General features: G+C 25.0%; 1 protein-coding gene across 1 annotated transcript; it reads left to right on the top strand.

Annotated features, from left to right (window-relative positions):
* The first annotated feature begins 1,217 nt into the window (after window positions 1-1,217).
* Window positions 1,218-18,304, top strand: LOC145837733 (uncharacterized). Its single transcript, XM_082945169.1, has 13 exons — window positions 1,218-1,227; window positions 2,118-2,195; window positions 2,649-2,807; window positions 2,909-3,070; window positions 3,129-3,279; window positions 3,414-3,520; window positions 3,700-3,856; window positions 4,883-5,035; window positions 5,390-5,484; window positions 6,829-7,020; window positions 7,091-7,239; window positions 8,452-8,613; window positions 18,272-18,304. The coding sequence occupies exons 1-13, from the start codon at window positions 1,218-1,220 to the stop codon at window positions 18,302-18,304; spliced, it is 1,608 nt and encodes a 535-aa protein (XP_082801295.1).
* The last annotated feature ends 1,963 nt before the right edge of the window (window positions 18,305-20,267 follow it).

Here is a 20,267-nt window from a genome sequence, read left to right as displayed (position 1 = left end):
CATATGTAGTAATATTTTTTTAGTAGATTCATGATAAAGAATTGTTAAAACTATTTGAACAATTTTGTTTTTAAGAATTTGACTCATAAAAAGTAAAAAATTGTTTTCTTCAAAATTTAATTAATTTTTGTTAAATTTAGCTATACAGTACACCCTGAAAAAAGTTTCATCTTTTACTTCCGATCGTCTAGTTCTTAATTTTTATTGTGCAGCATTTTAAAATAAAACACTGTTTGATAAAAATGCAATTAAAAGATACCTTTCACAAATATATTTGTATACATTTATTAACTAGTTTTAAAATGTTATTATCATTAACCAATACTTTTCTTTTCAAGTCTTTTTGTTACCGAAATATTCTATTCCCATTTGTTTCTTTTAATACTAGTTTATTCAAAGTCGTTTTAAACTTTAATAAACTTTTACAAAAAGTGAATTTCAAAATTATGACAGCGTTTTTTTAACAGATACTTATTAGACTACAGTAGTTTATTTTCAATAAAAATAAAAACACGTTTCGGAAAGTTCCAATATATTTTTTGACTGATCAGAAGTAAACTGTGCAAACTTTAATTGATTAAATCGTTGAGGAATGCAGATCAACGCTGACTAAAAACAATTCAGCAGCGCGCATTCTGAGATTGCTGAATCGCAATATACTTTCATATGGTTCGCACACAGTACTAGAAAAGCTACGAAATCAAGCAACCACACCTCGTCACACGAAGCAATGAAAACAAAATTTGAGCCGCGGGCCATTTGAACGGCTGGTCACAAGGGAGCGACGACTTGTGTTAAAAAAGGGCACGTAATCGCTCCCGATGAACTTTGCTTGAGGAAAAAGGTGTAAACTATGAGTTTTATGTTGATAAAACTAAGTTGAAAAAAAAAAATATTCATATGATCTAGATAAACTTTTCTCTCGTATATAGTAATACATGTTTTATTATGTTTCAAAAAGGTTTTCGTAAGTGATAAAAGAATGAAAAATTCGTAACTATTTGAACAATTTCAGTTAAAAAAACTAAAGTTGTTATGTTTAAGTAGTTTTTATTTTCACTACGTGTTAGTAAATTAAAGAAAAAAAGTATTAACTTTAATAAAAATATAATTTATAAATAATATAAAACAAATTTCAGTTTAAAGAATGTTGTTTACAAATAATAAATAAATAGAAAAATATTAAGCAGTAGAAACATTAAGTATTTTAATATTTCATGGACAAAGGTCAGACTAGGCTTGTCATTTTAAATTCTACATCTAAATCTACTGTTTAATTATAAAAGAAAAGTTTTACTTTAAGATTTTATTGATTATTTAGTCTTTTTTAAATTACATAAAAGTTGATTTTTTTCAATATGAAGATTGTGTATTGTGTTAAGTGAGAGATAGAGGTCATAGTAGATTTTTTTTTCATTTAACAACGTTCTCTTCAATTTTCATCTTAAGTTTAAAACCAAAGTAACAAAGTTTTACTTAATCATTGTTTATAATCGAAAACTTTTAAGTTTGATTTTTTACGTTTTTTATTATAGTTATCGAAAATCAGTTTATCTAAGTTTACTATTTAAATCATTAATATGTACTTATTTCATAACTCCCAAAAGAAGTTTTTTAACAGTAATTAGTTAGTTTTTTAAGTTTTTCAACTGAAAGAAAACTAAATTTATACATAATGAATTTAAATAATAAATATTAAATGTTGCATTATAATTAAAAGTTCTTTATATTTGCAGTATTTTACAAAAAAAGTAAAGTAGTTACTCGTATAAGAAATACAAACTAAGCATATGTTTCAAGAAATTTCTATCAAATTGGTTGCTCTTATTGTGTTTCTAAACTTAACAGGTTTTATTATAGTTTACTTTAGTAAGATTTAGGTAGTTTTTACTTTTTTTTAAATAAGAAAAAAACAAAAAAAATCTATAGAGATTAATTATAGATAAATACTTTTAATAATAATTGTATTGTATCCTAGCAAGATTTTTAAACAAAACATATTTCTCACCTAGTAATATGTAATTATTTAAAAAAAATGTTGCTTTTTCGTTGTGGTCGCTATAACGTTGTAATTATCTTAAAGTAGCTTAACTGTTACAACTTCATATATCATTTAGGTATAACTGCAAAAAAAATCGATTGTGGTCAAAATTTAGATGACACATTCAAGCAAAAGACTGAATGCTGGAAAGCAGGTTAGTCAAGTTGAGGTGTAAAATATTTTTCAAAATAAAGAACTCTTTTTAAACAAATATTCTAACTTTTATTAAAAAAAAAAAAATTAAAAGACTGCATTTGGGACGAAAGCGCAATTGAAGGAGAACCTTGGTGTTATAAGCTAACATCAGAAGATGAAGAGCATAGTCTGATATCGAGTGAAAGGAATTCATATAAAAAAGACTTAGAAATAAAGATTACTAATGCCGCGATTCGTAAGAAATCATAACAATTAAACAAATATATTTTGCTTAAAAATTAGCTTTGTTAGAAAAAAACACTAATTTAGTTCTAAAAATAATAAAACTATTGAAAATTATTTAAAACAAAAATTTTGGGATATGTAATGTTAATTGAGTTTTTTTCCGACTATAAAAAGTATATATAAAAATGGCTAATAAAAAAAATTATAGTGACAAATTTATCAACAGAATACTCTGGAAATTGTTTGTTTCATTGTACCTCGTTGCCACATGAGAGCAGAACCTCTTGTGGTCGTAAGGATATAACAATGGAATCTTGTTTAAGAGGAGGATGTTGTTGGGATGAAAATGAAGTCGAAAATAGTAAAAAATGCTTCCATTCAGCTCGTAAGCCTTTAAGTATAATATTTATACATAATCGAAAAAAACTGCTTTATAGCTAAACAATAATAAATTAAAATGTTTTGAAGCATTAAAAACTTTAAAAGCAATAAAGAATTCTTGCCCAAGTGACCAATGTCAAATACCGGATGGTAAGATGCAACAGTGTTTTGAAACTCGTCAAGATGATTTAACAATGGAAACCTGTAAAAAATCTGGTTGCTGTGCAGTTTTCGTTAACGGGAAAACAGTTTGCTACAAAAAACAAGGTAAGATATTTCTAAAAACTATCGAATTTGAGAAAATAAAAAACATTTTGTATTTCAGATAAACCTTTAATTAAATCGAACTATGATGAATACCGTGGAAAATTTATTGAAACACTCAAAGAAAACAGAGTTGACATAAACACACTGTCTATAATTGATTTGCTTAGTAAGGAAAAGGAAGAGCTTTTAAAAATAACTAGACCTAAAACGTAAGTTAGATAGAATATCAAATTATTGTTAAAAAAAAGAAGTAAAAACTTTTCAAAAAACAGATTTAAAATTTTGTATGGTACAAAAGTTAAAAATAAAGAAGAGTTAAATATTTTGATCATTTGAATCACAGAACTACTACAACTACCACAACTGAAGTTGCAACAACAAAACGAACAACAACTCCGGCTCCAACAACTGAAAAACCAACCAAAGTAAAGAAATGTAGATGGTTTAAATGTATGTTTATGAGTAGTAATTTGTTATGATAGATATTTTTTGTCTGGGAAAACTTGTTTAATGAACGTATGCGTATTTACGTTATATGTTTTCTAAAATATTTACGAACACTTTTTGTTTCTAGATATTTAAAATAACAACAATTGAAACTTATAAATTTTAATTTTTACTTTATTAAGGTTGGTGGGAAACTGTGCCTCAGGAACCAAAAAAATGCTATCCATTAGACTGCGGGTCACCAAAATACTATCCAGGGTCACCTTTAACTCTACCGAAAAGCAGTTCTCTTTCTGATGAAAAGTCTAATTTATTGAAAAAAATAGTTGGAGGTTCAAGGTAAAAATTACTAATCTACAGTCTTTGATTAATTTCAAAAAATATGCGATTTCATGAGGATAATTTGATTTGAAAAAAAAAAGATTTTATTGCTAATTTTTTTTTGATTTTTAACAAATATATACTCATCAATTAAAAGGTATACTTCGAAAATAAAAATGACTCAAAAGTTAAAAAAAAAAGTTTATTTACTAATCCTAGCCAATATAAACATAAACTGGATAATCTTTATATGCTTAAATGGTGCAGAAATTTATTGTAGTGAAATTATTTTAGTTCAAAAACTAAAAATGATGATATATGTTAAATACACGTACTTTGTATTTTTAATTTTTTTCACAGGTTAAGTTTTAATTTTCCGATCTAATAATAGTGTTTTTTTAAATAAATTGAAGCTTGACGTGTGTGTCATTGTTTTAATTATTTATCTAACAGATTTTGATTTAGAAATAGATGAAATGTAAATAAACTGTTAGTCATCATTCAAAGAAAAAAAGATTTTGTTTTTAAACAGAAATAAAAATAAAGTTTTAGTCATCAAGTTAAAAAAAAACTTATATATAAAGTGAAACGTAAACAAATACTAAAACTTAAACGAGTTTTCAAAGCTTTTTATAAAACTAGATTATAAGTCAAACACTTTCATGCCCTTTTATTAAAGTTTAGTAAGAAAAAAAAAACTTCTATAAAATGCTTAACAGTATTTGTTGTAATTTTTCATATAGAATATGTACTCCAAAAAAACTAGATTAACTTTATAAAACTCCGCTTTTGCATTCTTACTATATAGTTTTTATACTTTTCAAGATTTTTTACAGTTGTTATATAAAAAAACAGTGCTAATTTTATTGCACTGCTTTTTGAAAACTCAAAAATAAATATTAAGGAAAAATAAATAAAAAAAGTTTTTATGTTTCTTATTATATATAAAGTGCAGTTTTGTCTAAAACTTTTTTTATCAACAAAAAAATTGTTAGTTAATTAATAGTAAAAAACAGGTGTAATCTTCAATTAATATTTGTACAGAGCTTACCCATTTAGCCATCCATGGACTGCAATGGTTATTAAATGGGAGGGTGAGAAAAAATTTTTGTGTGGGGCTTCGGTTATATGTAAACATTGGCTTGTTACTGCTGCGCATTGTACAAATAGGCAAAGCAAACAGACACGTTTACCAGAGTAAGTGTGAAAAACTTCTGGTTAAAGTAAAATAAAAGAACTTTCAAACAGTAAATCTGTTTTACAATAAAAATGTCTTAAACGATTGGTAGTTTTTATTGATTTTTTTCTGCGTTTTATTCGAACATAAAATTATTTAAATCGTGCTGTTGTTTTGTGATAAATAATAAAAACAAACAGTCGCAAGCACGTTCGCCGTCGTTTTTTCATGCACCTGAGGGCATTGAACTTTTTAAAGTTCGAATCAATATAATTTATGTGTTAACTATCTGATCTAAAAAAATAAAATAAGGTTTTATTAGCTTTTTCTTTGCTACCTAGCTTAGCTAAGCCTAAATCATGTTCATCTTTCAGCTTGGACACTCAGTTTTATGAAGTACATGTTGGCAGGTTTATGGGACCGGACCATGAAGCCGGCAAGCAAGTTCAAAAATTTGTTGGGCACGAAGGTGATAAAACATATATTTTTTATAGAAAAGCTTCTTCTAGATTAAACTTTTTTGTTTAAATGATTTTTTTGAAATAGCTTAAACTTAATCTAAGAGTTAATTAAAAATATACTTATACGCTATTTAAAACCAAAGATTTCTTAAATTATCTACTTAAAACCAATTATCTTCCAGTTATTGTTTTAATTAAATGTTTGTTTTTATTTAATTTACTTAAAAACTATAATAGAGCGTTAAAAAACTAGTTATCATATACTTCATGTTTCATGTTAACTAGTCAATTTAGGATAAAGCTGAAATAAGAAAATAATATTGTAAGAATAGATTTTAAAATTCGTAACTAAGTATTTAAAGCGTGAGAAAAAATTAAAAGTATTTATACTTTTCTCACCGACTGCAGTACAGCTAAAGCACGAAATTGAAAACAGCAAATTATATATCAAAACATCCGACAATGTTAATTAATTACTGATAAAACATTAATTTTGCGTGTACAGGCTAATACTCGGTTTACCTCGTTTAAGGCTGGTATACAATTAAAATAACAATTAATGTTTATCAATACTGTATTTTTTATATTCTATAATTGTCCAAAATTTATCATGTTTTTGATTAAGTTACAAATTTTTAAAGAAAAATTTTCAGTTGCTTCAAATTAGACTAATTCAAACATATAATTTAATTAAAACATGCATATCTTGTATAGTAGTATGTGATAAAATAAAAATGTAGAAATATGAAAAGTTACAAAATAATAAGTAACTTTTTCAAGCGATTTTACTAAATGTTTTATAAAAATTATGCAAGCTTAAACTTTATACTACCTAAACAAAAATTTTGATACTTAATTTTTAAATTAAGTAATTATGTTGGTATTTAGCTTACTTGCAACATTAATTTGTTTAAATTTGTCAACGTTTTTAAACCACGAAATCTAAAAATTTTACTAAAACACTTTTTAAATGAATTTCATGCACATTTGCTGAAGGTTTATAAAAGTTTATTCTAAGTAGATTATTTGAAACTGTTTTTAACTTTGTAATTTTGTTACTTTTATGTATAATTGTTTATGTGTAAAACGTTAAGAATTATATTTTCTGAACTGTCAAAGAGCTACTTTGAAATTTAAGCCAGATTATTTTTTGCAAAACTAACCATCAAAGGTTTTTGTTTATAAAAATATGACTTATGTTTTTGATTAATCTTGACTAGTACAAACTAAACCATAAATCGTTATTTATCGTTCAAAACTGATTAAAATATAAATTTTAATTGTTTATTGATATTTAGATCTATCAGTAAGAATTTTAAAGCTATTTGATATTCTATTTAATAATTTTACAGGTATTGACCGAATCGTAATACATAAAAACTTTACATCCGGAGTAACAAGGGGAATCATAACTAACGACATTGCGCTGATAAAACTAAAACAGCCTATTGAGTTTAACAATTTTGTCCAGCCTGTGTGCCTACCCAAAACTTCTGCAAAAGAGAACGACATTTTGTGGGCAACTGGATGGGGCGACACTAAATGTATGCTACTCGTATTGTTAAATTATAATGAATACCATCATTTACTTGATTTTTAATTATACTTTGGCAGATCAAGGACCATCAAATAAAAATATGAAACAAATTGGTATTAAAGTGAAAAACGAATCAGTTTGTGAAGCGCAGGTATCCGGATTCGAAAAATATAAACCACAAGGTGTTCTTTGTGCTGGAGGTGAAAAGATGCAAGACACGTGTACTGTTAGTTGCAATATTTCCTTTATAAATAACTTCTTAACTTTTTTATGTACTACCATTTGACTAAATTAGGAGTAGAGTTGAGTTGATATCGTAGTATTTTAAACAAATTTAGATCATTAGATCTTTGATATTTTTAAAAAGCTGGTAAAGGTTACCATTAAACTCCTATTTTAAAAATGTAAAAGTATTTAATTGTTATCTTCACGTTTCGCGCTGTTGCGCTTTATAATGCTAAGGCAAAAAGTATAATATAAAAACTTAAATAATAGAAATATAAAAATATCATTAAATAAGTTTAAACCGCTATGAAAAAAATATTTATTATTTTAAATATATTTTTAAACATTTTCTTTGTTTTATTAGTTCTACGTTTAATTTTATATTAATAGATAATACTGCGACAATTTAGCGTAAATTTTTTTTTTCTTTTTTCGATGAATTGAAATTGCTCAAATTATAACAGTATAATTTGCCTAAAAAATGTTTAGTTTTCTATTGTAGTTGGTTTTCAAAAAGACTATATAAAAACTTTGATTAAATATTGAAAAAAAATTGACTTCTGTTTACTTTACACAATGAAATTGTAAAAGTAATATTTTTTTTTGTAATTTAGATTAAAGGTATTAAGAAAATTAAACAAAAAATGACTTGTTTTTTTGTTTTTTACTTATATATTTCTAAAAAAACAATGCTAAAGTTCTAATAATATCAAACTACTTTAAATCAGTAAACATAAAATTTATGAAAATAAAATGATTTTAAATAAGTTTTTAAGAAAATATTTAGACTTATTATTATTTGACAAAAACGTTTTTTCAATGTTTAAGTTAATTTTGCAAACGGTACTTTAGACAAAAATACCTAAACCACTTCTTTCATATGACTTTTATGAAATATAGTTTTTTAGACTTTGATTCAATATATTGAATGATAAAATAACGCTTTAACTATTACTAACCATGGATTAAATGTATTGTTTATTAAACGACAAAAAAGCGCCCGAATTATTTGATCATAGGACCTGGTGCACGAAAAAACCTTTCGGTTATCGAATCGTACACCACGGATACCTTTTAAAGTCTTGCCAGGACAAGATTAACTAAAATATGACATAAAAAACTAACCTAAATTAAAACTTGCCGGAATTTAAAAAATAATTGTAAATAAAAAACTTATTTGAAGTCTGATATGTACTAACAAAAAAAAATATAGGGCGATTCCGGAGGTCCATTGGTAGGCCCAAAAATACACGTGCATTACAATGGCATGAAAAAAGTTTCTTCTTACAAATGGCAATTGTTTGGGTTGACTTCCATTGGATCACCATCTTGCAATACTCGTTCAGTGGATACACAACCGGCAATTTATACGAACGTAAACTACTTTTTAGAATGGATAGCAAAAAAGACTCAGAATTGTTGTGCTTAAAGAATGTTGATGAAGCTAGTTAGTAGTATTTTCACAGTGTGACAGTTGTGCCGCAAACTTTTAGTGTAAAATTAGTTTTTAAGTTGAAAAATTAATTAATGATAGTTTTCAATAAATTTATTTCATACTATACTAAAAAAATGTTTTGATTAAAAGATGTTCTTAGAAATTTTAACTGTATTGTACAAAGTTATACATATTTTCAAGTTTTTTTTGATTATTTATGCTTACATATAGATACAGTTCAAAAGGAAAGTTTTTAGCATACTAAACAACAGCATGAAAACTAAAAAATAACTAACAGTTTTTTGTTTAAACTACGATTGTTATTTAATGTGTATGTTTTCACTAAAAAAAGTCTAAAGAAAGTTAGAATTATAAAATAGTTATCTTAGTTGTATCCAAGTAAGTATTTGATGAGTGTTAAACTTTTTCATAGGTCTGATTTTTTTTATTTACTTGGCCTAAATTTGTTGATAAAAGTTCTATTCAACAGATATGTCAATTACCTACGTAATAAACTGCTGTTTCACCTTATAATTAAGTATTTTTATAGTACTGTAAAAACATACTATTTTGAAAAAAATATTTTTGAATATTAAAACGTAATTGTTTGTAAAACTTAAATAAAGGTTTTTAATATGAGAGAAACAAATAAAACTAGGTGTAAACTTTTAGAACAGTTTTGTACACAAAAAAAATTAAAAAAAACAATTTATGGTAGTATCCTAAGATTTTTTTTTCTAAACTAGTATTGTTATTGTTTTCTAAGAATCACAGGTTTAGGAGGTATTTATTTTTTTTTAAACGTTAATAAAAACTTAATTAATCTTGTACATGGTCAAAACCGTTTAAAAATGTTTTAAGTTTATACACCAAAATTAAGGGATTTTAAGTTTACCTATATAGAACTAATAGTTATACTTTTTGAAATAAGTTTAAAGTAGAGAGGGATTATCATACACTTTGATTAAAAAGAATTAAACAAACTTAACTTAATTCAAGTTTTTTGAACGAGATAAACTAATCGACCCTTAAAAATATAGTCAAAGACCTAGTGTATAAAGGTATTTCATGGTCACTGAGCTAAAACTGCTTAGTTACTTAAAGTATTTTGAGCATAATAAAAATAATTTAAGATAAAAAAATTTATTAAAATAAAATGTTTAAAATGACAATTAAAAAAACAAAATATGAAGTAAGCTGAAGTTTCGCAGATATTCAAAATCAGATATTCGCATTTTATACACTTATTCGCTATAAAAATGTATCCGTATAAAATTAATGGAGTTTACAATTCTTATTCAATTTAGTCTAAAAACATCTCAAATGATTTGTCTTGCTTTTTAAGTATAAAATTTTACGTTTAGATTAAATAAAAACATCAATTTTACTTTTTGACCTAAAAATTAGACTTTTTTTTTTATATAAAACAATTAAGTACTTTTAAATTTCATCAAGCTTACAATTTTTATTTAATTTAGACAAAAAATATCTTAAACAATTTTTCTTGCTTTGTAAATATTAAATTTTAGGTTTGGACTAAATAAAAACATCAATAAATTTTTTGACCTAAAAGTCCAACTAATTTTTATTTTACTCTATATAAACCAAACAAGTTTCTTAAAATTTTAATGGAGTTTACAATTCTTATTCAAATTAGACAAAAAACATCCTAAACAATTCGTCTTGTTTTGTGGATATGAGATTTTTTATTTACATTAAATAAAAACCTTAAAATTTTTTTTGTTCTAAAATTCCAACTAAATTTTATTCTTGTTTGTTCTATATAAACCAAACAAGTTTTTTTATACTTTATGAAGCTTACAATTTTTATTCAATTTTGACAAAAACAAATCAAACGATTTTTTTCGCTTTGTAGATATGACATTTTTGGTTTAAATTAGATAGAAACATCGAAAAAAACTATTTTTTTTCACCTAAAAGTTTATTTTTTGACGTTTTTATTCTATAAAAAACAATTAAGTTATATGAAATTTTAATTGAGCCTACAATTCTTATTTAATTTAGACAAAAAAAATTCAAATGATTCGTCTAGCTTTGTAGATATGACATATTTGGTTTAGATTAAATAAAAACATATTTTTTTTTACCTAAAAATTCAACTAATTTTTTCTTGTTTATTCTATATAAAACAACTAAGTTTCTTAAATAGTTAATGGAGCTTACAATTCTTATGCAATTTAGACAAAAAATATCTTAAACGATTTATATTGGTTTTTAGATATGAAATTTTTGGTTTAGATTAAATAAGAACATCAAACACTTTTTTTTTACCTAAAAGTTAAACTTTTTTTTTGTTTGTTTTAAATAAAACAACTAAGTTTCGTAAAAAAATAATTTTTACAATTTTTATTCAATTTAAACAAAAAACATTTTAAAAGATTTGTCTTGCTTTGTAGATATGATATTTTTGGTTTAGATCAATAAAAACATCAAAAAATTATTATTTTTTACCTAAAAGTTCAATTTTTTTTTTCTTGTTGCTCTATTTTATTTAGAAAATTTCATTAAGAGATAAATTAAAGAAATAAGCAGAAAAAAAAAGATCACGAAGTGTATCGTTAGAATTTAAAGACTCTTACTTTTTTTATTAATATAATAAAGTTCTTTAAGTCTCATTTAATTGTTTGTTACTTCGTTGCAATTCTTTAATCTTAATGAAAATGTTAAAGCTACAAAGACGAATTGTTTAAGATATTTTTGTTTAAAATTAATAAGAATTGTAAGCTTTAAGAAACTTAGTTGCTTTATATAGAATAAACAAAAAAAATATTAATCTAGATATAATAAGTTACTTATACTTATTGGAAAAGTGTTTATTTCTATTTAAGAAACCGACGTAAAAAATTGATTTGTTTTTAGTTCATATTTTTTTATGTGTTTTTGTTTAATCTAAACAAAAAATATCACACCTTTAAAGCAAGACAAATCGTTTAAGGTATTTTTTGTCTAAATTAAGTAAAAATTGCAAGCTCTATTATTTTTTTTACGAAAACGTGTTTATAGCAAATAAGTGTTGAAAAATGCGAATATCTAATTTTTGAATATCTGCAAAACTTCAGCTTACTCTAGAAATTACATGAGTGTCTACTACATTACTGTTTAAAATTTTCTCATGTAGATAAAAGTTTTTAAACTTTAAACAATTTGAAAACTTTTAAAAAATAAAAGTTTCAGTTAAAATAGCTCAGTTAAAAATATTCATCTACCGGTTCCGGATATTTTTTATATTTAAGATCTATTTCTCAATAGAAGATCCGGATTCGGATCCTAAATGCTTTAAGTTTTTTGTAGTTATAAAAGAGAACACACTTATAAAATTTAATTGTTATAATATTAATAATTAGTAAGTATTGTTTTAAGATATTTTGTTTAAAAAAAAATAAAGTTTTTGTCTAAGTATTTAATTTGAACACTAGGAAAAAATGTTTTAGAAAAAAATCTGTCTATACGAGTTTATTAAATATAAAAATCTATCTATATATCAGTTTAAATGTTGAATTTCAAGCTACTTATACGACTAAACTTGAGTTTTGTACCTTGTATGACGAAAAAGAAAAAGAGGTTAAATGTTACAATGTTTTAAAAAATAACAAACTTTTTTTTTATGATAAGCTTTACATTAAACTTTTATTTACAAAAATTTGAACTATAGGATTTACAATAACTTTTTTAGCAACTGTTAACATGTATAAAAGTAAGTTATCTATTAAATAACATTTATTCATATAAATGCCATTAAGCTACAAAGAAACCTATTCCTGTTTTTTCAAGCTGTAATGAAGAAATAAAAGTTTTTCGCCGGTTTTTAGAAACAATCGATTTCGCTTTTGTTTGTACAAGCTACCAGCTTCTGAAAATAACCTTTCAGAATTAACCAGAAGATGGTGCTGCCGAAAGAAACCTTCTTGCAAATCTGGCAAGATTTGTGTATTTTTTCTTGTTTGAGGTTCACAAAGACTTCAGCTTCTTTAACTTATTCAGCAGATAAGTTTTATTCAGCCAAAAAAAACTTAATTTATGTCTCAATATCTTGATCAACTGAATCTTGCTGTTCACTTTCGTTAGTGTTTGCACTTGTTTTCGATTTAAATGTAGAATAAAAAAACAAAAAATGTTTTGGAACATAATTTTTAGGTAGTTGAGTTTTAAGTTTATTAGGCGCTACTAGAGGAACTTGACCACTTTGACCAGTCTCACGACAACTATAGTTTTTTACTTTTGATTTCAGTTGCCTTACAATCTTCTGTTTGAGATTAGCAGGGAAAAAGTCAAGTTGATACCGTGGATCAACAGCTGTTGTGAGTAAAAACAAGTCGTTATCATGAAGGTTTATTGGTGTGCTGTTATTAGTAGTATAAAACCTTCTTTCGAAAGCCTCTTCTATATTTTCTGCAAAGGTTGTAGAACTACTTTGACCTGGTGGACTATTAGTTTTATGATTTAAAAACTTTTTTAGTACTGCTGCATGCGGGATTACACTTGACAGTAATGCGTAGTTTTTACTACACTGCTGCGTTACTATGTAAAAAAGTTCGAGCAATTCATAAAGGAGGCTAACAAATTTCCATAAATCAGCTGTAAGAATATTTTTGGGTTTAAATTTATTGTTAGCCACGTAGTTCTGGACTATTTTTCTAGTCTTTTCAGCATAAGACAGGTTGAGTTCCACCTCGTTTTAAAATCTTGCACAAGTACCAAGATTTTTTGCATTGACACTGATGAACCTAAAGTAACCTGGATTTTTTTTAGTTTCTCGCACGCTGTAGAAGAATGATTAAAGCGGCCGACAGTTTGACAGGTCTTGGCTATTAACACACTTATGTTATTATCTTAAAATAGTGTATCTTTAATTATCAGTTGAAGCGTGTGAATGAAACAGGGTGCTAAAGAGGATTCTAACAACAACATACCAGCCTTCATTTAAATGCATTGTCGCGCAAAAAAACTTGAATGCGATTCATATTAATACCCCAATTTTCAAGCATCTCGTTTATGTTTTTTACAAATATTAAAGCCAGTGTGAGAACTTTCTATTTCCTTTACAGTGCAAAGCTCGGTGTTTGTACTAAAAGCTTTCATTTAACCAATGCATTGTTAAAATAGGTATTATGTCTTTGTCTTCGAATTTGTCCATATGTTTATTGTAAATGACAAAAACAAAGCTTCTGATAGCTCAGTTTGTGTTTTATCTTCAAACTTTCATAAGTATGACGAAGCATTGTATCAGTGAAGTACTTAGTATTCGGACTAAATTATAGAGTCAGTAGAATAATCTAATCTGCAAGAAACTTTAACTTAACAGTTCACTATTTTTACTCTAATGGATGTATGTACCTGTGTGTTTACAAAAAATTATTAAATTAACTAAACTTTAATTAATCTGTTTCGCTTGACTAACTTTAGATATATTAAATACTCAAAACACAATAATCTAAGTTTATGAAACTAAAAGAAGCTCATCGCGGAAAAAAAATCTTTCCAAACTAACTCGATCGGGTAGAACACTAGTTAAAAGTCTAATTTAAATAAAAAACAAGTTACATTTTTGAAAACAAACTAATAGCAGACATGAACAATTAATTTACATCTTGATACAAAAAAAAATATTGTAAAACTACAGTTTTTCTAATGTTGTAAAACTAAAAACAATATGCGAATTGGTCAATAGTTTCCTGATCAATGAAATCCTTCGAGTGTAAGGTTATTCAAAAATAGTTATTAAATTACTTATGATTGGTTAATTTTAAATAAAACATTTTCTTTTTTAAAGGTGCGCCGTCCGTACGTTATACGTAAAAAATTACGTACGAATGTAATAAAATTATTACATAGTATATACTTCTTTTTTATAAAAAACTCATAAAAATTAGTCATTTTGACGTAGTTCATTAAAAAATGTAAACTTAAATCTACGTAATATAAAAAAAAACACATAATTTTGAATTTTTAGTGAACTATTAATAAAATATATTCAATCGCTTTTTTATTACGTTTATTCCAGTTTTTTCAGTGGTCCAGTCAAACTACGCCCCTGACATACTTTATTCACAAAAACTAACGCTCCACTAAATTAGAAAATGTTGTGTACAATAAAACAAAGTTTACAAAAAAAAATATTATTAAACCTTTTAGTTTAAAAAAAGTAATCATTAATATTCATCAATCTTTAAGTAAATAAAAAAACTATAAATAATAAACTAAAGATAAAATAGTTGAACTAGCACAAACTTTGAAGCTCTGATAGAAAACTAACTTAGTGACAAAAGAGTACTATTACTAAAAATGGTATATTAGTTTGATTAATAATGCTTCTGTCGAGTAAGTACTATTAAGGCAATAATTTAATGCATAAAAAATAGTTTTCTGTTCAGATTGGTATTTCTTATTTTTAGTTACGCACATCATATTATGTACTCTTTTTGTAATAATTATTATTTTACTTAACGACAAAAAAAAAAACGCTCAAAGCATTTAGTCCCAGGTTCTGGTGCTCAAAGAACCTTTCGGTTATCGAGTCGCACACCGGGGATACCTTTTAACGTCTTGTCCAGGACATGATTAAATTATATTCAAGGTGCGTACTAAAGAGAAAGATTACTGTAAACAAAGTATATTTTATTAAAAGCTTAGATAGAAGTATACAATTTAAACAACTTAGAACAACTAAGGTGAAAAATATTTTGATAAAACATTCTGCTTATTTTTTGAAGTTAATACAATACAGAAATATATTTTAGAACAAGACCGCATCGTACGACCATCAACAGCAATCTAGGTAGCATTCCGCTACTTAGTTTCGTTTTTATTGGGACTAATCAGGTAGATATGGTCACAATGAACAGCTGTTTAAGTCTAATCAAGCAGGCTTTAGTAGACTATTACTAAATAACGCATTTGTTTGTTATTTAAGTCAAAGAACTGACATAATCAATTCATTAAACACTTAATGTTTGAGACATTGTCCGATTTTATTATGAGATTTTCAAGTATTGAAAAATCTTTATACATTTGGACGTTAAGTCTGTGAAAAACAAAACCTTCAGAATTTATTGAAAGAAAAAAAGTGTTTATAATTAGACAAGATCTTTAAATTTTTTAAAACTAAAGTATCTTTCAAGTATGTAACGTTACACATATTTTTTGTTTGTTAAGTCTAGTTTTAAAATATTTGGTAATTAATAAACGTATCAGATACTTCAACTATATACTTTTTTACGTAAAATTAACATATTATACGACAACAACAATTAAAGATGCAGTATGACAATTATAAAGAGTGATCCGAAAATCCTAGGACTAGTTCAAAGACGAAATATTGCAAAACAAAAACATAAAGTTAGCATTACTAAAGTTAAAATATAACTAAGGAAGCTATAATCAAAATCAAATACTTATGCTGAAATGGTGTCCATCTTTTTTGATAAGAAGTATTATTCTTTCTTTTAAAATAAGGCTCGCAAAATTTTTTCAAGTAGTTAAGACTTTAGAGTTTTAGACCATTTTACTAGAAGAGATGTCTTTAAAATTCGGGTCGCTTGAGAATTCCACTACTAGATTAGCTAATTAGAGCAAGCTTTTTTTAAGCCAATCAGAGGCTGTTTTAAGAGTAGTAACAGTAGCTTAACAACAACTGATGCTAAACTGAGAAATGTAAATCATTCATTGAAATAAGAAATAAAATAAATAATAAAAGAAGAATTTAATGAAAAATGTATATTATGATAGATAAAGAAATTAATACATTTTCCTAGGATAATCTAATGATAGTTATAAATTAGCTAGTAATGTCCTAATGAAATTTAAAATAATTTATATTTTAAGTTTTGTATTAAGGTTAAATATATATCATCATTTTTTATTTTGTTCAGTAATATTTAATTTCGTTGAGGTACTTTTTATTATTATTCTTTTGTAGCATTTAAATAGAATGAGTTGGTTGTAATTTACAAAAAATGGTAAGTGTGTTTTTTGTATACTAATTTTTAAGTTAGAATGAATTATCAGTATTATGTTTGAAACGCTTTTAAAACATAAGCAACAGAGAAGATAGAATTTGTATAAGCCCTTCAGGCTAGGTATTTTTGTTATAAAAAACTAACACTAACTTATTAGAAGTTAATAAATTTCTGGAATTTTGTAAATCCAGGGAAAATTCTTCAAATTAAAACAATAAGACTTCCTCAAACTTCTTTAAAATAGTAAAACAACCTATATACTAAAAACAATATATTGAATAAGCCGTATTTTTGCATTGAAAATGTTCTAAATAAAGGACGAAAGCTTTGCAACTAAAGTGTTTTGGTTATTGTTTCATTAGACAGCTATTTTTTAGCTTTTTTGTTTTTGAAAATTTTTGTATAGCTTTGTCTGAAACAATAGTTAATTGGATTTGTTTTTGGACCCCGGAGTACGGCTTACCTGTTTTCTTAAAACAACCTATTAATTTATTGAATTTTTCTGATCCGTTATTTGTTCTAGTACAACCAACTTCTACATCCAAAAATTTTCCCACCAAAACCCTTGGTATTAAACAATTTTCTGAACCTTCAGGTTCAATCCTTTTAGACTCTTGCCTTTCTCCACCTTCTAAAAAATGACTTTGTTGACTTCACCAACTATTTTACCTAAAAAAACACAAAAACCCCTTTGTGTTAAACAATTTTCTAATCCTTCAGGTTCAATCCTTTTAAACTCTTCCCTTTCTCCACATTCTAAAAAAAATGGCTTTGTTTACTTAACCAACTATTTTACCTAAAAAAACACAAAAACCCCTTTGTGTTAAACAATTTTGTAATGCTTCAGGTTCAATCCTTTTAAACTCTTCCCTTTCTTCTACTTCTCCATTTTATTCTTTTTCACCTTTTTCTTATTCACCTTCTTATTCTTCACCTTCTTCAAATCCTTTAATATTGTTGACTTTAGGTGACCAAGTTTTTACAAATAGCTTATTAACCAACAAACTAAAACCTAAAATAGCTATGGAATTAATTATTAATTGTTCAAATTTTCTTTGTAATACTGACATTATAAGCAATGAAATATCTAATAAAAAAAAATATAATATATAATAAATATGATCATACTCATTATTTTTATAACTGGTCACAATTTAAAAAAGACAATAAAAAACATTTATTTGAAAAATATTTTGATCTAAATGATAAAAAGTATGTGGCAAAACTTGTTAAGAAAAAAGTTTTAATCGGTATATATCCAAATACAATAACTGTTTAGTAGATTGTTTAAGCCCAAGTGTGGGTCTAACTTCTATATGCAGGTTTTATAACTAAAGAATTTAAAATTATAAACTTTATTAGTCACAAACCAATTAATTGTTTTTGTAATAGTGTAAATGAGCGTTTATTGTTGTAGAAGATTGAGTGAGACTGATCTTTTTCTATTAAAAAAAAATTGTATGTAATAAAATTATATATAAATAATAATTTAAAGTTTATTATTCACAAATTGTAACATTATTAAGATCATTAACTACAGAATATTATTTAACTTTTGTTTATTTACAGGTTTATAATTTTTTATATACAAATTAAATAAATTTGTATATTATTTATTAAAGGAAATAATGGCTTCATACAAGAGGGAGAAATAGGATGACAGTGCTCAATCTTTGAAAAAGGACATCATACTTCACATTTATGTTAGTTTCTATTTATATTATATTAAAAAATTATTCTATATGATTGATTGTTATATAAACATTCCTTGCAGTAATTAGATTTTTTGTTTATTTCAAATATTTTAAAATAGCAAAATTCAAAAACTTTTAAACTATAAAAGGAACGTTTCCAGAAAGTTTGAGGTACATACGTTTGTATTAGAAACTTTCTACTAAAATTACAATATCTCAAAACTTAAATAAATTTTCAATCATATAAAAACTGGCTTGTAGTTTATACTTGAAGCTTTCTTATAAGCATATAAGAGCCTATTTTATTTTTAGATGGAATTTGAATAGTTGTGCACCCCCAATTCTATGCCTTTGAATCATGGGTAGGTAAGTCAAACAATGTATGTAAGATTTGGGAGAAATAGTTTTCTGTAGCAGTCAGAGAAATTAACAAGATAGGTTTGAATACAATTGTTGGTATGTTTCCAACTCGAATTTAACCATTTTTTAATCTTTGTTTTAACAATTAAAAGTTGCTATATTAATTTTTGTAGCAGTCTGAAAAATCATATATAAGCAATTTTAATCTAAGTTGGTGATCATACTTTTACTGTTTCTGAATTTTATATAATTTAGAACAATGAGTGTAAACATGATATATAATAGAAAAATTTAATTTTTTACAAACTCAAAGTTTTTTAATTTTATAAAAGTTTTTTGTTATATTTTTACTGTTTCTGATTCTATTTATATGTTTTTGATGAAAACACATGATACTTAAGTTATTTTTAGTGCAAAAAAATAAAACTTCATTTTGATCATTATATGTCTATTTATACTACAATATTAATTATGAAATAAATTATTTTTTAGTGTTTATTTTATGCAACAAAATTTTGTAAAAAATTTCTAAATCAAGAATAGTATAAATTTTTCAATATGTCCATCTGATCTTTCAGCTATCAAAAAAGAGATGGTGTCAGAGCTTGTTTAGGTTTTCTTTTCAATTAGAACTATTATTAAGATAAAATTTTGTTAATTATAGTTTAATCGTTATTAAATTTCAGTGATAGTTATTTTTTGATTATGTTTTGTTTGTATAATTTTACTTTTTATTTACAAACCAAAAAAAAAATTGATTTCAAAATGTGTTAAGTGTACTACTTAGACAAATTAAGTTTGATCCATGTTTTCAATTTTGTTAACTCATATAGTTTGTTTTATTAAAATGTGACCAGGCTTGCATTGATTTTAACTAGTGTATTAGTTAGATTCAAATTAGCTTTTGTATGTTAGTTTAAAAACAGTTTTTATCAATGATTGTTAATACAGTTTTTTTATTAATTATGTAAACATGTCTGCCTTTTTTATTTATTGGTTTTTAATTACAATTTAAAAATGTGAACAGGTTTGCCTTTTTTTAGTTTTTTTTTTAATTTTTGATGTTATTTTTAATGAATTTATTAAGTGTCTTAAAAAGAAAGTTACTGTTTAAAGCAGTTTTTTATCAATTGCTTTAAAAGTTTCTTTACATTTTAAGTCAACTTTATATCTACAAAAAATTGTTACTGATGTTTATTTTTCTCTTTATATTTACTAAACTATAGCTACTTAATTTTTTTTTATTTTAAAATTCATTGATTTTTAAATGCTCAACTTTGATTGATTTTAATAATTAAGTAAAACAAACCAATTTCCAACTAATTTATAATTAATAAAATGCTTTTAAAAGCTTAGTTTTTTATTTTATTATAAAGCCGGATGGTAGTAAACTATTTGTAATAGTAACTGTTTTTAATAGTGTAAAAGTTAATAGAATATATTTTTGCAAAATTTTTCTTTTTAAACAAACTAAAAAAATTATAATATTTTACCAGTTTTTTATTATATTTCAACTGTTTCTTATTTTGTTTATTTTCTATACATTTTGATGAAAACATGTTCG

The sequence above is a fragment of the Thalia democratica genome, chromosome 1 (assembly GCF_965202585.1).
Source record: "Thalia democratica chromosome 1, ktThaDemo2.hap1.1, whole genome shotgun sequence".
NCBI classification, from domain to species: Eukaryota; Metazoa; Chordata; class Thaliacea; order Salpida; family Salpidae; genus Thalia; species Thalia democratica.
The sequence above is the reverse complement of the archived record's forward strand: the minus strand, read 5'-3'. Positions and strand labels throughout refer to the sequence as shown.

Excerpts from the sequence above, each read along its gene's own strand:
- LOC145837733 (XM_082945169.1), top strand. Across the intron at positions 2,808-2,908 it reads AAAATGCTTCCATTCAGCTC|CAATAAAGAATTCTTGCCCA; the intron begins GTAAGCCTTTAA and ends AAACTTTAAAAG. Across the intron at positions 7,240-8,451 it reads AGATGCAAGACACGTGTACT|GGCGATTCCGGAGGTCCATT; the intron begins GTTAGTTGCAAT and ends AAAAAAATATAG.